The following is an 18851-nucleotide window of genomic DNA, read 5'->3' as shown; positions in this document are numbered from 1 at the left end:
TCTCTGCACACACACGAGCTATTCTCATGCACATACAGCAGTAAATGCAATAAATATAAGACACTGATGAAGGCATGAAAGAAATCTTAAAGTGGTATTTTAATGTGAATTTTGTAACATGAGTAGGATTTCATCAAGCAGGTCTCAAACAGTACTGGCTTGTTACGTACTGTAGCAACGGAGAACAAAGAAACCAGAGGTAAGAAAGACCAGACTGTCCAAAGCACAGTGAGGATATTGTTTCAACGGAATATAGGGTATGTATAAGGATGAAGTAGGAGGTAAGTGTTCCCCAGCGACCATTTGTGTGTGTGTGTGTGTGTGTGTGTGTGTGTGTGTTCACATGTACAAGTCAGAGTACAAATGTGGGAGGTCAGAGGACAACTTGTGGCAGTTGATTCTCCATTCACTAAATGGATGACGGATCATTAGGCTGGTATAAGTATTCTATTAAGAAGCAGACACAAAGCTGGGTGCATGCTTTTAATTCCAGCACTCGGAGGCAGAGGCAGGTGGATCTCTGTGAGTTCCAGGACATCCATAGCTGTTACACAGAGAAACTCTATCTCGACTCCCACCCCATCCCCCCCAAAAAAAGAAGCAGACACAATGATAAAGGGAAAATGGTAGAAATCTTTCTCTTTCATGATGAAATAACACTTTATTTACATGAGTAGAGTAAGAGGCTCCCATGCTCTGTGTGACTAGAGGAGCAAGAGTTGAGCTGGGCCAGGCAGGTGCACCTGCAGTGCCGGACGTAAAGAAAGAGGGAGTAGGCATTCAAGAGCATCTTTGACTACCTAGCAAGTGCAAGACCAGCCTGAACTACTTGAGATCCTACCTAGAGAGATGCCTGTTGAGAGCACTGGCTACTCTTCCAGAGGACCCAGGTTCAGTTCCCAGTACCCATATGGAGGCTCATAACTATCTTAATTCCAGTTCCAGGGGAACTCATAAGGGCACTCATTAGAATCTTAAAGCCAGGCATGGTGGCACATGCCTCTAATCCCAGCATGGAGGGAAACAGGTCGATTCCCTAAGTTTGAGGCTATCCTGGTCTACATAGCAAGCTCTAGGCCAGCCAAGGCTACACAAACTCCGTCTTGGAAAACCAAAAATAATCAAATTATTTAAAAGAACAACAGAAAGCCCCAAGTCTTTGAAGGAACAGTATTTCAGTGTTGGACTATTAGATTTAGGTACAGGTGGGAAATCCGATATTGATATCTAGGAGTCATTTGGTTAGAGATCTTTTCTATGCGTGTGTATGTATATCGTGTGGGTTACAGGCAGTTGTGAGTCATTCTGTGAGTGCTGGGACCCAGAACCAGGCGCTCTGGTCCTTTGCAAGAACAATAAGTACTATTAACCACCAAGCGGTCATTTCTTCACTGTTTACTCATCATCAGCTTCTGGTGTCCAGGGCACCTGTTTAGTGCAGTAGGGCTGTAGCAGTGAACAAGGCCTATGAAAGTCACTCAACAAATGTTAGTGGAGTTGACTCTACCTGTGGGAAACAGGTTGTGTATGGACGAGCAGGTGGAGGGATGTGGAGACAAGGGGGCAGACTGAAGGCTTCTTTAGTGGGGCAGTGGGTAGGGACCGTGATGGAGGTAGTGGAGCCATCTAGACCTGAGAAACCCGGCTGGGGCTTTAGTGTTGGACTGACTAGAAGATGTGGAGGAAGCTGAGTAGTGGTGGCCCATGCCAATAGTCTCGGCACTTGAGGGGTTAAGGAGGGAAGGTTGTGAGTCTGAAAAAGTAGAAAGGTTGTAATCCAGACTGGGATATGAGTGGGTGTGTGTGGTAACGTTTACTAATAGGAAAACTAAGAGAAAAAGTAATACGAATTGAGTTCAGGAGAAGAGAGGGGGATACGTGTTAGGAACTCTGCATTGAGCAGCTCAGGGGATCTAGACAGCTGGATGGAAATCTCGCTTTTGGTAAGAGAGTTGACTCTGGAAGAAATAGACAGCAAATCCTGTGTGGTAGTACACACCTGTGATTCCAGAGCGTGGGAAGTGGAGCCAAGAGGAATAGGAGTTCATCCTTGACTACACATTGATTTGGAGACCATTCTAAGTTACATGTGACTCAGTGGGCCACCAAGATGACTCAGTGGTTAAGTTGCTTGCTGTCAAGCCTGATGACCTAATTCAACCCTCAGAGCCCACATGATAAAAAGAGAGAATCAACTCCCAGAAGTTGTCCTCTACCTACCACATGCCTTGGCACATGCTCGTGCATGTTGAATAATAAACACTTAAAAATAGAGGCTGAGCCTGGTGGTGGTGGTGTATGCCATTAACCCTAGCATTCTGGACGTAGAGGCAGGTGGATCTCTGAATTAGAGGTCAGCCTGGTCATCAGTGAGTTCCAGGGCAGCCAAAGCTACACAGAGAAACAATTTTTAAAGATAGAAGCTGAAAAGCAAAGCTTTTCTAAGAACCAGGGTACCAGATCAGACCTTCAGATTTTCATACTTAGAGAAGATAATGAAGCTTGGCCATGAAGGGAATTTTTGGGTCACAAATACTTGAAACTAAAGAAGTGAAAGGTCATGGCCTTTGAGTCAGCAGGGACCAGGTGGGGGCATCTCACATGCATGCATACCCTTCCCAGCTTTAAAATCATAGAAAGGGAAGAGAAGGATCCGGACTCATCCAGGGGTTTGCCCCTGCTGTGTCCTCTGCATCCTTAGTCGCCCTACGAGGATTTTTCCCTTAGTGCTGGGTTTTTGGTTCTAGTTTAAAGTACCTCTATCTGATCTGCTAATGTGTCACCTACATTCTTCTGCCTCAGAGGGTTCCAGAAGCACACAGAGAGCAGTCCCTGAGGTGCTGCCCCATCTGCCTACGAGCAGGTTGGTACCAGGGGGGAGGAGACAGTCACTCTGGGAGAGTCTCATGTCTGAAACTCACCTTTCATCTGGGTTCTGACCTACAAACTGTTGTAAACCTGAGATAGCTCTGAGCCTGCAGTGACCTGCCTGGATCCTCACTCTGAGGCCATGCAGTGGTTAATCTTCATGGTCAGCTTGACTAGATTTAAAAACCAACCTAGGAGAGCATGTACTGGTCATCAGCTGTTTGGTCACAAGAACCCTAAGGGTTACAGACTCTACCCCATTCTTGATCTCTGTCACAGTGAGATTTGCTTTAGTGTGTATGTGTGTGTGTGTCTGTCCATCTGCCTGTCTGTCCCAGGCTGACCTCAAAATTCCTGAGTCCTCTGCCTCAATCCTCCAAGTGCTGGAATGACACCCACCATGTGCTGCCTTGCTTGCCCTGTCTTCTTTTAAGCTATTAGCCACTGCTAAGAGAGGAGTGGGGAGAGGTGGAGGTTAGCTGTGAGGATTTACACATGGCTGTAGTTTCTCTTTTGCCCTTACGCTTCCCCTCCCCTGAACGCTTCCTTTCTTACTCCAGGGCATAACTGTATGGGGACAAGTTTGTAAGAGGAGCCTGGGGAGAAATGCTGCCCACCAGTAGGTGGGCCTGATCTGGGAGCCAGCTAACGGTGGGGGTGGGGTGGGGTGGGGTGCAGCGTGCCCTGCGGATGGAGCACTCCAGCAGCCTCTGATACTGAGGGTATCTTCACCTCAGGGAACACCAGGTGAGAGGACAGCAGCGTCTGGACAAATGTTCAGCTTCCATAGCGTCCTCTTCAGGCACTGAGACTCTGGGAAAAGGAGTTAACCTCTCCCCTGTCTGTCAATCGTACCCTGCCCACAGGGCCTTGGAGAATGAGGGATGGACATTGAGGGTCAGCACAGGACCATGAGCCTCACCAATGGTGGTGTTATAGCCAGCTCCTAGTATCCTCTCAAATACAGAACCCCGACCTCCAGAGGCATGGCGGGGTCCAGGGAGAGGTCTGCTGACCAGTGATTGCCCCTGTACTCGACTGCAGGTTCTTTCTCCTGTGCTGGACTCTGAAGAACATTCTAGAATCAAGCCCCAAAGGTGAATAGAATAGGATCCTGAAGTTATGAGCAAGGTTTGAACACAGCAAGGACTTGACCTTCCTGAAGGTTTTATCTCCCTAACCATAATCTCTTCCCCTCCTTTCCTTCCCTCCCTCCCCTCCCCCTTCCCATGTGAACACCCTACTCTCCGCCTTCCAAGACTCACATTTGGTGCTTTTAAACTTTTTTTCTTTATTTAGACAGAAAAGACCCACTCTTCAAAAGTAAAACTCAATAAATAAATAACTTGTAGAGAACTGTCAGAAGTGACTTACCCCTTCTCACCCTTTATCACCCCACCCCCCCACCCTTGTTCTTTCCCCTAAAACTTCTTCCTAAAGAAAATGATCAGGTAATAAACCCCTTTAGCCCTCCCCACACCCTTCCTCCCAAATACCCAATTACCCCCAAAACAAAGGGAGAAATCAAGAGAGAGGGAGGGGAAAAAAAAAATCCAAGGGTGACATTGTCTAAACTCCCAGAAAGAGATGGCAGCATCTGGCTGGTTGGGCTGGGTAATGCCCTAGTGGCCATGGTATTTACATGGAGGGGCCAGCAGAGACTGTAAACATTTTTAGGGGTTTGGGGAAGGTCTTTTCCTCATGAAAGGAGGGTCTCTGTGACTGACTGGCAGAGAGGCAGCCCCCAGGGCTCCCCCACACCCTCCTTTGAGGGGCCCTTGGGGAAGGCAGTGAGTTTCAGGGCTGGGAATCTGGGATTTGGAGATTGCCTACCTCTAGCTGAGGTTGGAGGGGAATGTGAGAGCCAGCTTCCCAGAAAGCCCCTACAGTAGGGGAGGCTGGGGTGAGGACTCAGGAGAGAGGATGCCTGGCTGCCCTCATGGGCCTGCACAGCTACTCCGGGCCCCCTGAGGGGAGGAAGTGCGGACGGACGGACGGTGTGTGCTGAGGCCCGACTTGGGAGCCTTAGCAGAAGGCAGATACCCCTGAACCTTAGAGCCTATTCCTTGCTTCCTCACAAAGGCCAAAAGGGCACTGGGGAGGGAATAGGCTCTTGGAGCCAGGGAAGCAAAACCATGGCCCTTCAGAGAGGCAAGGTGGTGGGAGTGAGCCAGGTCCTGGGCCCTTAGGGCCACGAAGCAGCTTTTGCCCCAGAGTCCAATCAAGGCCCAGGGCCGATGTGCAGAGAAGGCCAGGGCCAGTCAGGGAAGAGAGTGTCAAGTGCCCCTTTCTCTGGTGTCTCCAGACCTGTGGAGGAAGGAAATAGGGTGAAGCATAGGGAAGACAGCTAATACTGCTCAGGGTTCTGGAAAGGGCAGGGGGTGGCAGGGCGTGATGGCACCTATGATGGAACTGCCTGAGAAAGGCGGGCCATCAGAAAGGCCTTGTCCCAACAGAACCATTGCTCTCCTCCCCATTCCTCCAGCTGTGAGGACACGGAGGGGTAGAGGAATGGGGAAGGGGGGTGAGACAATATAGAAACTGAAGCTATTAGGAAGAAACAAGTCAAAAATTGACTGGAAGATAGTCAGAATGGTGGGGGGAGAAAGGCAAAGAAATGAGACGAACAGGCAGGCAGAGAGAACTAGGAGAAAAGACCGGGTGCATGGACAAGACAGACACCCGGAGAGAGTGGGCATCTGCAGAGCCTGGGGTGACCCACGAGGGCCTTTGGGATGGAGTCTTAAGGGTGACACCACTCCCAGCCCTTAGGTAGTGTTCTCATTTCTTTTTGGAAAGGAACAAAGGAAGCAAGAGAAAAATGCACAAACCACAAACCACAGTCACCAACCACTGTTGACCAAGCACATCCCGCGAGCTGCCCCAGCCCTGAGCCTGGGTTGGGGGGGGGTGCTTCCCTCCACAGTCCCTCCCCAGATAACAAACAATTGGCTTTAAAGACAACACGCTCGTTCCATGCAACTTACAGGGGCCCGGAGCAGGGGTCCGGGATGGGGGCTTCAGCCGACAATGGACACGGACCCTGGGCTGGGGCCCCCAGGGTTGGGGGAGTTAAGCAGCCAGGATTGGGGGGAAAGGGGAGAAACAGAAATGTGGGTATTGTTCTTGGGTTGTGATTTTTCAAGGTTTGGTCCAAAGGAGATTAAACAAATCAAAAGTAGCCAGTGCTCATAGGTCTGTGCACCAAATTTGGATGGCAGCCTCTCTGGGCTGGAGGGACCCTACTAGGTGCAATTCCTCCACTCAGCCAAGCCACGCCCACTCCCATCTGTACTGAGTTCTACCCGGAGTGCACTGCCCTGGGAAAGTCACCTGCAGCCTAGTTCAGGGCAACTGGCAACAGGACCAGCGTCTCCACAGGAAACAAGGTTTCAAAACCAAGAGGCTTTCCGACCTCCCAGCTCCCAAAACCTACTCCACTAATTTCATCCAACCCAAAGGAAAACCAGAAAGAGAAAGACACAGACACACGGACACTGACCAGACAAACAAGACCAGATACTGTGGGAAACTCTGGGAGCAGACACAGATATAAACTCTCTGGGGTGGTCTCTCTCCTCTGTGTGCGTGCGTGCGTGCGTGCGTGCGTGCGTGCGTGCATGTGCTGGCAGGAGACTCCAATGACCGAACGACAGCTGGGGGAGTGACCCAGATCCCCCTTCCATATGCCCAGCATCAGGGTGGGTTGGTGGTGGGAGGAAGGTAGAGGATTCACTTAGAGATCTGTCTGCAGTGTTGGAATCTGGGGATGAGGTCACAGGACAGAGCAGCACCCACCTGCAGCCCTTAGTAGGGCCTGTTTGCATCCTTAGGCCGCTTTAGCTGGACTTTGAGGCGCTTCATGCCAATCTGGAAACCATTCATAGCCTGGATGGCAGCCTGGGCACTGGCCGGATTGTCGAAACTCACAAAGCCTGAGGTGAGAAGGGCATAAGGCCCGGCCCGACCCCACGCCGCTGTCCTGCCGCAGGGCCAGGGCTGCTTGTTTGGTTTCCCAACACCACCCTACTTCTTCCGGGCATCTCTAATACCTAGAAACCTCCTGGCACACAGTAGGCATTCAGAAAGAATTCATTGATGATAGATTTAATGAGTGAATCCAGTTCAGCCATTCACAAACTAGGATGTGCTTTCCAGTGTTCTTTGAAAGGCGACCCCTTAGCCTGAGAGCTCTAAGAAACCTGCTTTTTTATTTTTTTGGAACCCTATCAGTGACTTTTGAAGCAAGGGTCTGAAGCAGGCTTCCAACTGAAACTTACATCCCTTTGAAATCTAGTGTCTCCAGACTACATGAAATGGTATTGGCTTGTGTGTGTGTGTATGTGTGTGTGTGTGTGTGTGTGTGATAGAACTTAGATCTCATGCCACCACACATGCTCAGATTTCTGAGCTATATCTCTAGCCCCCGAGGTTTTAAGGAGGAAGATGAAGCTGTGACCTTTTTACAAGAGATAGGCTTTGGTGGCAACACTGTATGGGATGTATGTCAGAGGTGTTCTTTTGTGGCCTTGTATATTCAGGCTTTCAAGTGCTGAGTTCATTGAGACCCTAAATGCCTCCAAATGTGACAAACTTTGTTCTAAGTTAGGGTTCAAACAAAAGTGTCCATAGTCTTTCTTTTGGGTCATGTTCTTACCAAAACATTTGCTCTGATTGGTGGCCCGGTCAACAAAGACTTTGGCTGAGATGACATGACCAAAGGGGACAAACATCTGAAGGATCTCTGAGTCCGTGAACTCCTGGGGCAGGTGGTAGATGAAGATGTTGCAGCCATCTGGGCCTGGGTGGCAGCAGAGATAGAAGGCAAAGCTCAGAGACTGGGAAATGCAGACTAGAGTGGTAGAGTGGGGGAAGCAGCTGTAGAGAGCAGGGCAGCGGCGGTCCAGGCCCCCAGCAGGGTGGGTCAGGCCTCCCCACTGCTTCGGCTCTCACACACAGGGCCAGAGCTGAGTTTGGCACAAAGCCATTGGGAGTCCCCGAACCCTGCAGGTTCGAAGCTATCAGGACCCTGCCCCAGGCTTGCACCTTCCCGTTGCTGCTGCTGCTGTTGCTGCTGCTGCTGCTGCTGTTGCTGAGGTGGTGGTGGGGGCTGCTGGGCGACCAGGGCTGGAGGCTGCGGGAATGCAGGTGCAACCAGGCTGTAGGCTGCAGGATAGGCTGCTGGGGTGGTGAAAACAGAAAAGGCTAATGATGGGGTTCCCCTGACTCCTCACAGCCAGCCTTGTCTGCCTCCCCAACCCAGGCCAGTGGAGTCCACAGAGCTGAGTGTGTCAGGGAGGGCCTTCCTCAGACTAAGTCCTGGGGATGCTCCCTCAAGCATCCATTCTCACAGGCACAGCTTGTCAGGAAGGCCTGAGGGTGTGGCTGGCAGAGAGTGCAGAAGGTATAGCTTTTAGATCTGTTTTCCTCGGGCCACCCCTCCACCTGGGCAGGGCCTGGGCGAGAGCCCCTTACCTGTATAGTGCTGCATTCCTGCATAGGCCTGCTGGAGAGGATCCACGGGGGCAGCAGGGCTCTGGGCTGAGGAGAATATCACAAGCCGTGAGTGGGTCTGGGTCACAATGGGAACCCCACCAGCACTTCTCTCAGCAGACAGAGCCTCATCTGGGGGTGGAGGGTGAGATGAGAAGGAAATGCATATGACAGGAAAGGGGAAAAGCCAGCCCAGTGTCCAGCAGACAGGTCTATGACTGACTTGCCACTATGGCCAAATCGCATCACCTCTCTAAGCCTCAGCCAGGAACCCAAAGAATGCCAGGTGGGGTAGCACACCGCTCTAATCCCACTACTGAGGAGGCAGAGGCAAGCAGAGCTATGCGAGTTCGAGACCAGCCTAATCTATCTACATAGTGGGTTCTGGGACTTGGTCACACAGAGACACCCTGTCTCAAAAGCACTAAAAAAAAAAAAGAAAAGAACCCGAGGAGCATTTCTGCCCAGGAAGAGCAAGAAAAAGCACCTTAAGCCCTGAGGTTGGAGAGGGAAGGTGTGTCATGGCTGCCAGCAATGGGAGTGGTGGCCTGGATGGCTGATGGAGCAAGGTGGGCAGGCAGAGAGCCCCACCTGGGTAAGGGTGAACCCCGTTGGGATACAGAGCATCAGGGGCAGGCTGCCCTGTGGGCTGGGTGGGCACCGGGCTATAGCCGTTGACGCCCAAGGCAGCAGGGATGGCAGAGACGGGCGTGGCAGCAATGGCAGGGGGGGTGCTGGTTCCTAGGAAGGAGAAAATGACAGCGGCAGAGCAGAGAGACAGGCGCACGGGGCAGAGCGGGGCACTGCTTGGACCCCACGGATCCCCCCGCCCCGCTCCCTGCCCAGCTAAGTTTGTCCCTAGCCCCACCTGCCTAGCATGGGCCATACCTGAGGATGGAGTGATGGGGGTGGCAATGAGGCCGTTGGCATTGATGGCAGCCATGTGCTGCATCTGCACGGCAGCCATGGTGGCCATAGGGCTGAGGTAGGCACTGTGAGCTGCTACCAGGGCTGCCTGCTGCTGCATCAGCTGTGGGATGGGGACAGGACAGTAGGGCCAGGCCTCCAGCACCTCCCTCCCAAGCCCTGCTTTGGTGATTGACGGGTGGGCCACAAAGGACACGGAGATGAACAAGATCTAGCGAGCACCGGGCGTGAGGGGCATGCTTACGGCCTGGGTGTAAGCGCTGTAGGCTCCAAACTGGAGGGCGATAGGGCTGAACATGCCCAGCTGGGTAGCCACCTGCTGCATTCGGCGGAGACCTCGCTCCTTCTCTGTGTCAGCAAACTTTACCACCAGGCTGGATGAGGCACCCTGGCCATGGGCCCACATGTCACAGAAGAGTTGACATCTGCTCCCTAGGGGCCTCAGAGCCTAGTCTCAGGCCGCTTTGGGAGCACAGCCATCACAGGGCCCAATCCAAATGGGAAAATCCTAATCCCACTATCTCCTTGCACTGGGATGTGTAAAAGGCTAGACAGACAGAATTGAGGAATGTGAAGTTAAATGCTCAAAGATGGACAGGCCTGTGGGGATGGAAAGGACATGCTGAGAGGTATCTGTGCTGGCAACCCATGGTGGATTAGCTGTAGGGGAATGTTAATCTGACAGCTGCCATGATTCTGGCCCCATACCGCCGGTCTCACGGAGTGCTCAGAGGATGCCACTTTTCACATTTCAACATTAGTCTGAGCCAAATCAAATTCAGATCGCCATACTTGCAATGACTGTCATAGTCCTAGACTCTCAAAGCTGAAGGGGCCCGGGTTCAGTTCTCTGTTCGATGTCAAGTCCTCTTCCTGTTCCATGCCTGTCCTGCTCTGCTAGAGACCCTTGGAGTTGTGGGAAGGCCCACCCACATCTTCTGGAAAGCAGCTAGTTAGTTAGGTTCCAGCTAGGAGCTCCAGTTCACATTCAACTGTCCTAACACTAACAGGGGCAGCGGTATCAGCTCAGCGTGTGCTGAGCAGGTGGGGCCTCTCAGCAAGGGTCCCAGGAAATGAAGCAGGAGCTATGGGAAGGCGAAGAACAGATGGGAGACAGAGAGGGCCGAGGAATGGAGGCGGCTGTAAGGGAATTTGAACTGAGATGAGGAATAGGTATAGGGTGTGATATTTGATTCATTGGTTCTTTTGCAAAAACTTTAAAAGAAAATAAATTAGAAGTTGTATCCTGAATGGAATCTTGCTCTATGCCACGGCCTGGCAGGTGGGCCAGTATGAAGACAGAGGAGGAGGGGAGTGGGGCTCACCGGCAGGGTCCGGCTGCTGTGGAGGGTGTTGATGGCTGCCTGGGCCTCAGCGTGAGTCTGGAACTTCACAAAAGCACAGCCTAGAGTGAATGGTTGGGGTGGAGGAGAACAGGGGTGAGTGCCCACTGCGAGGGCACCCTCTGGAGTCTGTGGGTGAAGGGAGGAGAGGGAGGGACTACCTTTGCTGGTACCATCTGGCCCCCGGAGCACAGTGCACTCATCTATGGTCCCAAATGGTTCAAACATCTTCCGGACGTCCTCATCTGTCTGCTGCTTTCCTAGCATCCCCACAAAGAGCTTCCGATCTTCTGGGGGAGGGGTGGGGCACAGGAAGAGATTAATGTTCAAGGGCCTCCTGACCCTCTCAGGCCTCCACCTTCCACTTGTACCTGTTGCTCCTGACACTACTTCCCCCAGCTCTAGGTGTTGGGACCGATAGTTGGGAATTGGGGCTCAGTCATGTGCAGGACCCTCAGTTCTGGAGAACTCCAACTCTACTTTGGCCTCAGTTTTGTCATCTCTACGAATGGGCTAGGTCTTGCCTCCTACCACCACACTCACCCATGCCTTAACCCCAACTCTAAATCGTTTTTCAGTATTAATAGACTTCCTTCCTTAAGAAAGGCTGCCTTTCATCTCTTTCAAGCCCTGGGCCTAGGGGTAGGAGGAAAGGGGCTAAATCTAAAATTGTAGAACCTACCTCCTCGACTCTCGCTGTCGGCTGGCTTGACCTGGATCGGCCTGTTCATCTATAGAAGAGAAAAGGAGGAAGCTGCCAGGACCTCCTCGGAATATCCAAGAGTCCTCCCCAGCTGAGATGACCAGAGATTGAAGGGAGCAAAGTTGCCTCTGCCCTCTAAATTGATGGAAAGGAAAAGGTAGGGCCAGTCTTGTCTAGAATTCAAACCTGAAAGGATTAAAGGTGTACGGGACAGGGGATGTGTCAGAAGATGTTCATGGGATGCAGCTCTGGGCTCATAGTGGCCTCAGAATGCCTGGGCCATCCATAGGTGTTGCTCACTTAGGTGAGAAATACCTGTCCATAGGACCCAGGTCTTAAGCCAGAGCTCAGAAGGGATTGATCAACCAGAGCTGCCTCCATTCTGCAAAGTAGGAGCAAACAGGCTATCCCATGGAGAAACCCCCAAGAAAGGCTGAGAGAGACCCCACAGAGGCCCAGAATTCCTTCTGACCACTGGAGGTGTGTCTGCCTCTCTTTCTGCTCCCCTACACCCCTTGACCCCAGGGGGAAGGCACTCGGGCAGCACAAAGGGAGCAGATGCCCAGTCTCCGTGGCAACGGGAGAATGCGCACCATGGCAACCGCCCACTCAGCCTGATTTATCCGTCCCCGTCGCCCTGGCGACCGTGGTGATGTCATCACTTCTGCTTCTCCACACACACACACACACACACACCCAGAGAAGGACTGGGGGGGGGTGGGAACAGGGTATGCTGGGGGTGGAGGATTGGGTGGGGGCTGGGAGGTGGGGGAGGGAGCCCAGGGAAGCTTCCTGGTCCTGGAGGGAGGTAAGTGGAGTGAGCCCTGCAGGGGCCATACTGTTCCTTCTCCTGCCTTCCTTCTCCAGAACCAATCCTTGGTATCTGAAGAGCTGAGAAGGCACTGAAGGAGCTAAGGCTATCGATGCTCCTTTGCAATCCTCCCTGGCTCAGAAGTCCTCCAGAGCTCTACCCTCTCCTCAACACCCACAGTGTAACCCTTTGTTCAGTCTCTACTGTGGGTAGAAAAATTCCTAGATCCATTCTCCATGTCTTGTTTGGTGAGTGGACTTGGGAAACACTCCCACAGGTTGATTTCCTCAACCAAAACAGCCAGCAAAGTGGATGCAGCCTTCAGTATTTGGCTCTGAACTTCTCTTGCTATTGAGGACTTTGACTGCTAGGGTCACACCCTGACTCCTCACTCATGTGATGGTGGGACCATCTTAATTCCAGAGAGTAATGCCTAAGATGAGGCATTCATTTACATGCTAAGAGTGAGAGGCTAAGAGAACTACTCTAAAGAAAGTCTTAACTTGGAGGAGACCTGGGTCCGACCGAGGAGCCCCGCCTCTCACTAGCTGTGTGCCACGGCTAAGTCATTTCTTTCCTCTGGGCTTCAACTTCCTCCTCTGTGAAACAAGAGGACAGACCAGGAGTCCTGTAGTCAGGCATCCTCAACTTGGGGACTCTAGCCTTGAGTGACTTGAATTAACATGGAGAAATAAAGACATGCAGCTATTGGCTGGACTCTGCCAGCCAGGTGTTCACAGCCATGGATCAAACCTAAGACTCTTCTCCAATGATGTTCCTGCCCTCGACTTCCCTCCCCCAAATCTCTGGGTCTATGAGCAGCTGCTGAGGGCGGAGGGGGGAGGTCACAGCCACATAAATCCTCCTGCCAATCTGCCTCCAGATTTACCTTCTAGCAATCTGGGATTATCCCATCTGAGACTCAATCTCCTAAGGAGTGTGTGTGTCTGTGCATACATGTGTGAATGTGTAAATGTGTGTGTGTGCAAGATGGAGTACTTGTGTAGGGGAGGTCTGTGGGCTAGAGGTTTATTGTCATTCACCTCCTCTTTTTCACTCTAGCCAAAGTGGGAAATTCTCTCTCAGGTCCCACAGCAGCTAGCCAGACACATCCACCCCTGAAGACCCTGGAGATGGTCAGAACCAGGGCACAGCATGGGGCATTCTTAGGATTGGCACTATGCCCTTCCCAACAAGTCTCTGGGGAAGTTGCTGTTCTCTCTCAGAGACTGAGAACCTGGGAGAGAAATGATGTCGTGCCTGCCCTGCACAATCTTCCAGCACAAAAATAGCATATCAATAAATACCCACAGCTGATGTACATTCTCAGACAGAGGCAGCACAGACCACAGTATGGACAGATGCCCCCAACACCCTCACAGTACCCAATGCCCATTTCCAGTCCCCCCCTCCTAGCCTGGCACTTCCTGTGGGAAGTGCAGCTTTGTTAACTTGCCTGGGCACACCTGCCCCCTCCCCTGAGTCCAGCTGTGTTGTGTTTACCTGGCAACCAGGCAGGTGCCTCTTCCCTAGCTACCACCCACTAAGTGATAAGCTCTCCCAAAGAAGGGGCTATTTACACTCCAGCCAGGGAGCTCTGATCTGCCTTCCCTAACAAGACCACTATAACTGTTAGGATCCCACCTCCAAAGAGAGCTAGCTCACTCTCCCTCAAAAATCTAATCCTCTTGAGGGTGTAGGTTGGGAGCCCCGTCGCTCCTGGCTCCACATTTCCTGGGGCCCCAGAACCCACCCTCTCTGCCTCAAGCTGATGGGAGTGCTCACATCTCCAGAGCAGAAGATTGATCCAGAACAGATGGGGAAGAATCCCTTACAACCAACTTCCAAGAGGCCACACCCTGCCTGCTCAGAATGGATCCAGGCATCTGAGACAGAGCCACCCTGGGAATTCTTACTGGAGAGAAGAGGAAATAGGACTCAACAGTCACAGACTAGCCTAAAACAGCATCTCAGTGTGGTAGCACCTCCTAGATTCTGGGTGATAAAGAGGGGGAGCAAGAAGCAGGCTAAAATTCACTTGTTAAAATAGACCTTACAGGAGGGCTTGGAGACAGGGCAAAAACTTACTGACAGAACTTTGCATAAGCTAACATCTTACACACACACACACACACACACACACACACACACACACACACACACACCTACCAGAGGGGACAAATGGTAGGATAAGACACTTGGTAGGGTACAAAGGCAAGAGTTTGGTTACAAGTATCTGCTCCCGCGATTGACCTGTGTCAGCGTCCTCAACTCCTTAGCATGGACCCTTCCTGGAAGAATGGAACCCTCACTTCCTATTAGAAACTCTGTCAGTCCCTCTGGACTCTGTCAGCTGTGGCAAAGGCCACCGTGGGAACTTTGTGTCACCTGGGAGGTCTGGAGCAAAGTGAGAGGAAGGGACCTTCCCCCACTCCCATGCCCATCCCAGGATGAAAGGCAGGCAGTATCTCATCCAGGACAGAATTTTGCCTGTGCTTCATAGGCCACTGTAGACGACATGTTCCTAGCTGATACTCTGCCTTTGGGACACCTACCCACCCCACACTGTCATTCATCCAAGTCCCTACCCTGGCTTTTTTTGGTCTCCTTCTACTGACCCTCCGATTCCTACAGGAGCTTTGAAATGAGGAAAACCACAGCAATGGAGGTGAAAACCTAATTTGTGAAGGGCCAGAGAGGAAGAGGGGGGAAAGTTGGAATTCAGCAGCTTGCATGTATCACTAATCTGGCCTGTCAAGTGTTCACATTCATGTGTGCATGAACCCATGTTCCCCTGACTCTCCATTCTGAGCAATGGTGATTCCTGTTGGTTGGGATGAGATGGTGAGGAGGAGGGCTAGATGAGACTTCCAGAGAGTTTAGGTTGGGGGCAGAATAAGGAGCTCTGTTTTATCTGCTTCCTCTCAGGGGGATACATGGTCAGTACCATTCTCTGTCCCACATGGGGAAGGCGTGGAGGTTAGGCCAGATGTCTCCAGCGCCCAGACAGTGCCTAGCAAAGGTTTGCCCTAGGCAGTGAGACTTCAGGAAGGGTTCCCTGGGACTCTCAGTCTGAGAGAAAACAGAAGCAGATCAACAGAGGTGCAAGGGGGCTTCTGGATGCCTGCTCTCAGTCACCAGCCCAGGCTTGCTGGACAGAGGCTGGCTCAAGAAACAAAGAAATGTAAGGGAAGCCACCTCAGAGTCACCCTTGCTTCCCTGACCTCCCTGACACTTGGTGGGGTCAAGCCTGATTTTTCATGATCATGTCGGCTCTGCCGTTGCCTGATGTCCCCAAACTCATATCCACCACGGACCAGGCTCCACTTTGATGCCCTGTGGCTGTTTTGGAGTGCTTCCTGGGAGACAGGCAGGGAGCCTGCGAGATCTCAGAAATCACAGAAGAGTCCAGCAGGCCCAGCTGCCTGTTCTCAGGGCAGCAGCACCCCTCCCCCACCCCACCCCCAGGCCCTCCTTATCCAGCACCACAAAGAGGCCCTAGTGCCTCTTGCTCCCTCTGGCACAGGTGTCCAGTCTCCTGTGTATGCCTCCTATATAGCTAAGTAAGTCCTCTCTCTAGCATGGCCTGGGACAGAAGGGGTTGGGAGAGTGGGGGTTGGGAAGGTGGGGGGGCTGCATGTGCTCCTCAGAAGAGGTCACACTTACTCCACTAAGCATTCTTCCCCCCCACACACACACATCTACAGAAGGAAAGGGATGCTAGAAGGACTTCCTGGTGATACAAGAGATGGAAAATAGCTAAGAGTCCTGGAAGGGCTGTGGGTCCCATGACACTCCTAAGGCTCCTCTTAGCCCCCTGCCCCTGTGGAGTGCAGGACTCACCCCTGGGAGAGTCTTCTGTTCGTGCAGGGCACTCTGGGCCTTCAGGGCTGAATCGCGGGCACAGTATGTCAGGAAGGCACATCCTGAGGAGATACAGGTGGAGAGACAGGGTTGGGGTGACTTCCCAGTTTCCACTTCCTAAGGGCACTGAGGATGGGGGAGGCATTTCCCCTTCTTGCCATCTCTGCCTGCTGGGTTGGGGAGCATCCCAGAGGGATAAAAATTATACCCTTTCTCTGGAGCAGGGACCCGGAGGTGAGGGACATGGGAGAGCATTTGATGTGTTGAGAGTTGGCGCTGAAACAGGAGCTGTGATTTCCAATCACCAGGGCCATGTGATTCTCTCTCTCTCCCTCTCCTTCTTCTTCCCTCCATCGTGGCCATTATCACCCTCTCCCCTCCCATTTCCTCTGCTTCTCACGTCTCCCAGACCCCACCGGAGGCAGATGTGGGGAGTGCATGGAGAAGGAAGAGGGAAAGCAGGGGCAGGAAGTGATCTTTCCTGAGCTAGCAGCGAGGTAGTGCAGCGGCGCTGGGATCCCAGCTCCTGGAGCTCTCCAAGTGCTGATCCCGGGCCGGCCCCGCTCAGCACAGCTCTTGGAGAGACCTCTGGAGTACTTTCCCAATAACTTTCTAAGTCCTACAAACCTTGTCCGGTCTCTCTTCTCCACGTCCTTCTCCTTTGCTCCCTTGCTTTAGCTATAGCCCACTCTTTCTAGGTTAACACATGGCCAGCCATCCCAACATTAGCTGGGGCTACTCACATTATCAATCTTGATTCTCCTAAAACTTACTGTCCTTCTGACCCTTCTGGAGTTCATCCCATGGCGTCAACACCCTCCTCCATCTACAGTGCAGAGTTCCCCTTAGTTTTCCAACCCTGTAACCCCTGTCACTCGACTGAGTTCCCATTCAGCTCCTCCAACCAGTCCCCAGCCCCTGAACTCTATTTCCGAATCATTCCTTTCCAGCCACTCCATCCCTCTGACTTCATCCATCCTTCCTGCCTCCTCTCCAGCCTGTCCTGACCCCTCACCCTTGTGCAGCCCGGTGTACTTGTCCTTGATGACAGTCAGCTCGAAGATCCGACCAAACTGCTCGAAGATGGGCTTCAGGTCCTTTTCCTCCAGATGCCTCGGGATCTGCCCCACAAACAGCTTGATGGCATCCGGCTCCTTCATTGGGGCGGCCCAGGAGGAGGGGCCAGGGGGAGCAGGGAGAGGCCCAAAGACAAGGGAAGCTGCCCAACCAGGAGTAGGCAGGTGGTGGGGCCCAAGGGCCCAGCAGGGCCGGCTTTCCCTTTGGCCCCCAACCACAGTGCTGATCAGAGGAGGGCTTGTCACACAAAGGAGGCCTGGGGAGTTGAGGCTAGGGGTCAGGGGTCTAGGCAGCCACTGTCAGGCCACCCGGGGGCATAGCCCAAACAAATGATCTCTCTCCCAGAGATCTGGCAAATATCCCAGGATGGGGGTCAGGGCAGCTAAGCCCTGGGGCGTTTGGGTGGTAGCAGAAGTGCTGGAGCTCAGAGAGCGGGAGAAAGGCGCAAATGCCAAAGGAGACGAGGAGAGAGTCAGAGGAAGGCAATAGGAAGGAGGCTGAGGGGCTAGGGGCCTGATTTGGTTGCCAGCAGCGACATGAGGGGTCCCTGCTCCTGATGTGGGGCAGGTGACTCTCTTGTTGGCTTCCTAGGGAGAACACCTCCCTTGTGGCTGATCCTTCTGCTGGGTCCGAAGATCCCTGATGCCAAATTCTTGATCTCTGATGGCGGCAGGGCTCCGGGGGTCCCTTCTGCCCTGCCCCCTTCAGGTTCTCCCGCGACCCCCCTCCCACCCCCACCCTGGATGGTTCCCCCGCCTGGGCTGCTGCCGGCTGGCTACTCCCGACACTAGGGCTGCCTGCTTTCCCGGTCACCTGGGTCCCGGAGCTCTGCTCTCCGGCCGCGCTCTCCTCAACAAAAACCTCCCCCCTCCACACCCCCCTCCCCATTCCCACCTCCTTTCCCCTGACGTCAGTGATGTCAGTCTCAGGGGTGGAATACAAATTCTCTACCCTGGAGAGAGACGCACAACCCATGCAAGAACCACTCCCTCTTTCTATCTATCCTCCCTGACTCTCTTTCCTCCCTAGAAGAGCAGCTGGTCTTGATAACAACCCTTCCCCCATTTTACTCCCCAATCAGGAGTTGGGCAATATACTAAGATGGAGAATTTATAGAGGAGCCCTAATGTGGGGTCCATTGTTCCGGGGGGCTGGAGCTGTCCCCGGTGCTGGAAGAGGAAGAGAAGACCCAGGGGATGGAAGCTGGGGGTGGGGAGTAGAGGAGAGTCTGGCATTTGGGAAGCCTGAGAATGAGGACCCAAGGAAGAGAAACAGAGAGCAGGAAGGCAGGCAGGTTGAGGGGCAGGAAGGGAGGTGTAGATGAGGAAGAAAGGGGTCACAGGGTCTGGGGAAAAAGAGCAAAAGTGAGGCAGAGAGGGGAAACCGCAGAGGGATGTGGGGAAAGAGACAGTGGAATTGAGTGCAGAAGAAAAAGGTCTGTATGTTTTCCCAGAAAAGGAAGCAAGGGAAACTATAGCAGTCTGGCATTTGCAGACACCCCCTTCCTTCTCTCTGAGGGGTTTGTGTGTATAAGTGCATGCTTGGGCAGGGAGGCAGCAGCTGGTGGCAGCTCTCACTTGAAGACCAAGACACTTGAAGACCAAGACACCCGTTTAATTCAGCATCCTACTATTATTCACAGAGTCTATCATGGTGTCTTGCTCTCATACACAGTAGGTGCTTAACAAACACTTCATGCAAAGAACCTGTGACATGTGGCGATTCCTGATTCCTTCTATGGGAGCAACCACTGCTCCCCTCGAGG

At 52.7% G+C, this 18851-nt stretch overlaps 1 protein-coding gene across 11 annotated transcripts; it reads right to left on the bottom strand.

Moving 5' to 3' along the window:
- Positions 1-4880: 4880 nt before the first annotated feature.
- Celf3 (CUGBP Elav-like family member 3) lies at positions 4881-17966 on the bottom strand. Of its 11 annotated transcripts, none has more exons than XR_007835418.1 (14): positions 17025-17822; positions 15989-16071; positions 11314-11362; positions 10793-10921; positions 10614-10693; positions 9533-9676; positions 9250-9391; positions 8953-9102; positions 8344-8409; positions 7915-8073; positions 7526-7669; positions 6667-6803; positions 5856-5916; positions 4881-5175 (listed from the first exon to the last, which is right to left on the bottom strand). XR_007835418.1 is itself a non-coding variant. In XM_051198884.1 (14 exons), exons 4-13 carry the CDS (start codon positions 11360-11362, stop codon positions 6676-6678), a joined length of 1191 nt encoding a protein of 396 aa, XP_051054841.1. In that variant the 5' UTR covers positions 15989-16071; positions 17025-17130; positions 17900-17966; the 3' UTR covers positions 4881-5175; positions 6667-6675. The 11 variants fall into 11 exon arrangements, 8 of the variants coding, with proteins under 8 accessions (XP_051054841.1, XP_051054842.1, XP_051054836.1 ...); XM_051198884.1 differs by lacking the exon at positions 5856-5916 and adding an exon at positions 17900-17966 and having other exon boundaries at positions 17025-17130; XM_051198885.1 differs by lacking the exon at positions 5856-5916 and adding an exon at positions 17900-17952 and having other exon boundaries at positions 17025-17163.
- Positions 17967-18851: the final 885 nt, after the last annotated feature.

The sequence above is a fragment of the Phodopus roborovskii genome, unplaced genomic scaffold (assembly GCF_943737965.1).
Source record: "Phodopus roborovskii unplaced genomic scaffold, PHOROB, whole genome shotgun sequence".
Taxonomy (NCBI): Eukaryota; Metazoa; Chordata; class Mammalia; order Rodentia; family Cricetidae; genus Phodopus; species Phodopus roborovskii.
This window is presented reverse-complemented; position numbering and strand designations above follow the sequence as displayed.

Bases quoted from the DNA above. Each gene is read 5' to 3' on its own strand.
- Celf3 (XM_051198878.1), bottom strand. From the start codon at position 17,169: ATGAAGGAGCCGGATGCCATCAAGCTGTTTGTGGGGCAGATCCCGAGG. The intron at 10,922-11,313 runs GTAGGTTCTACA...CCCCTCCCCCAG, and splicing joins CGACAGCGAGAGTCGAGGAG to AAGATCGGAAGCTCTTTGTG. The intron at 7,670-7,914 runs GTGCAAGCCTGG...GCTGCCACCCAG, and splicing joins GCAGCAGCAGCAACGGGAAG to GCCCAGATGGCTGCAACATC.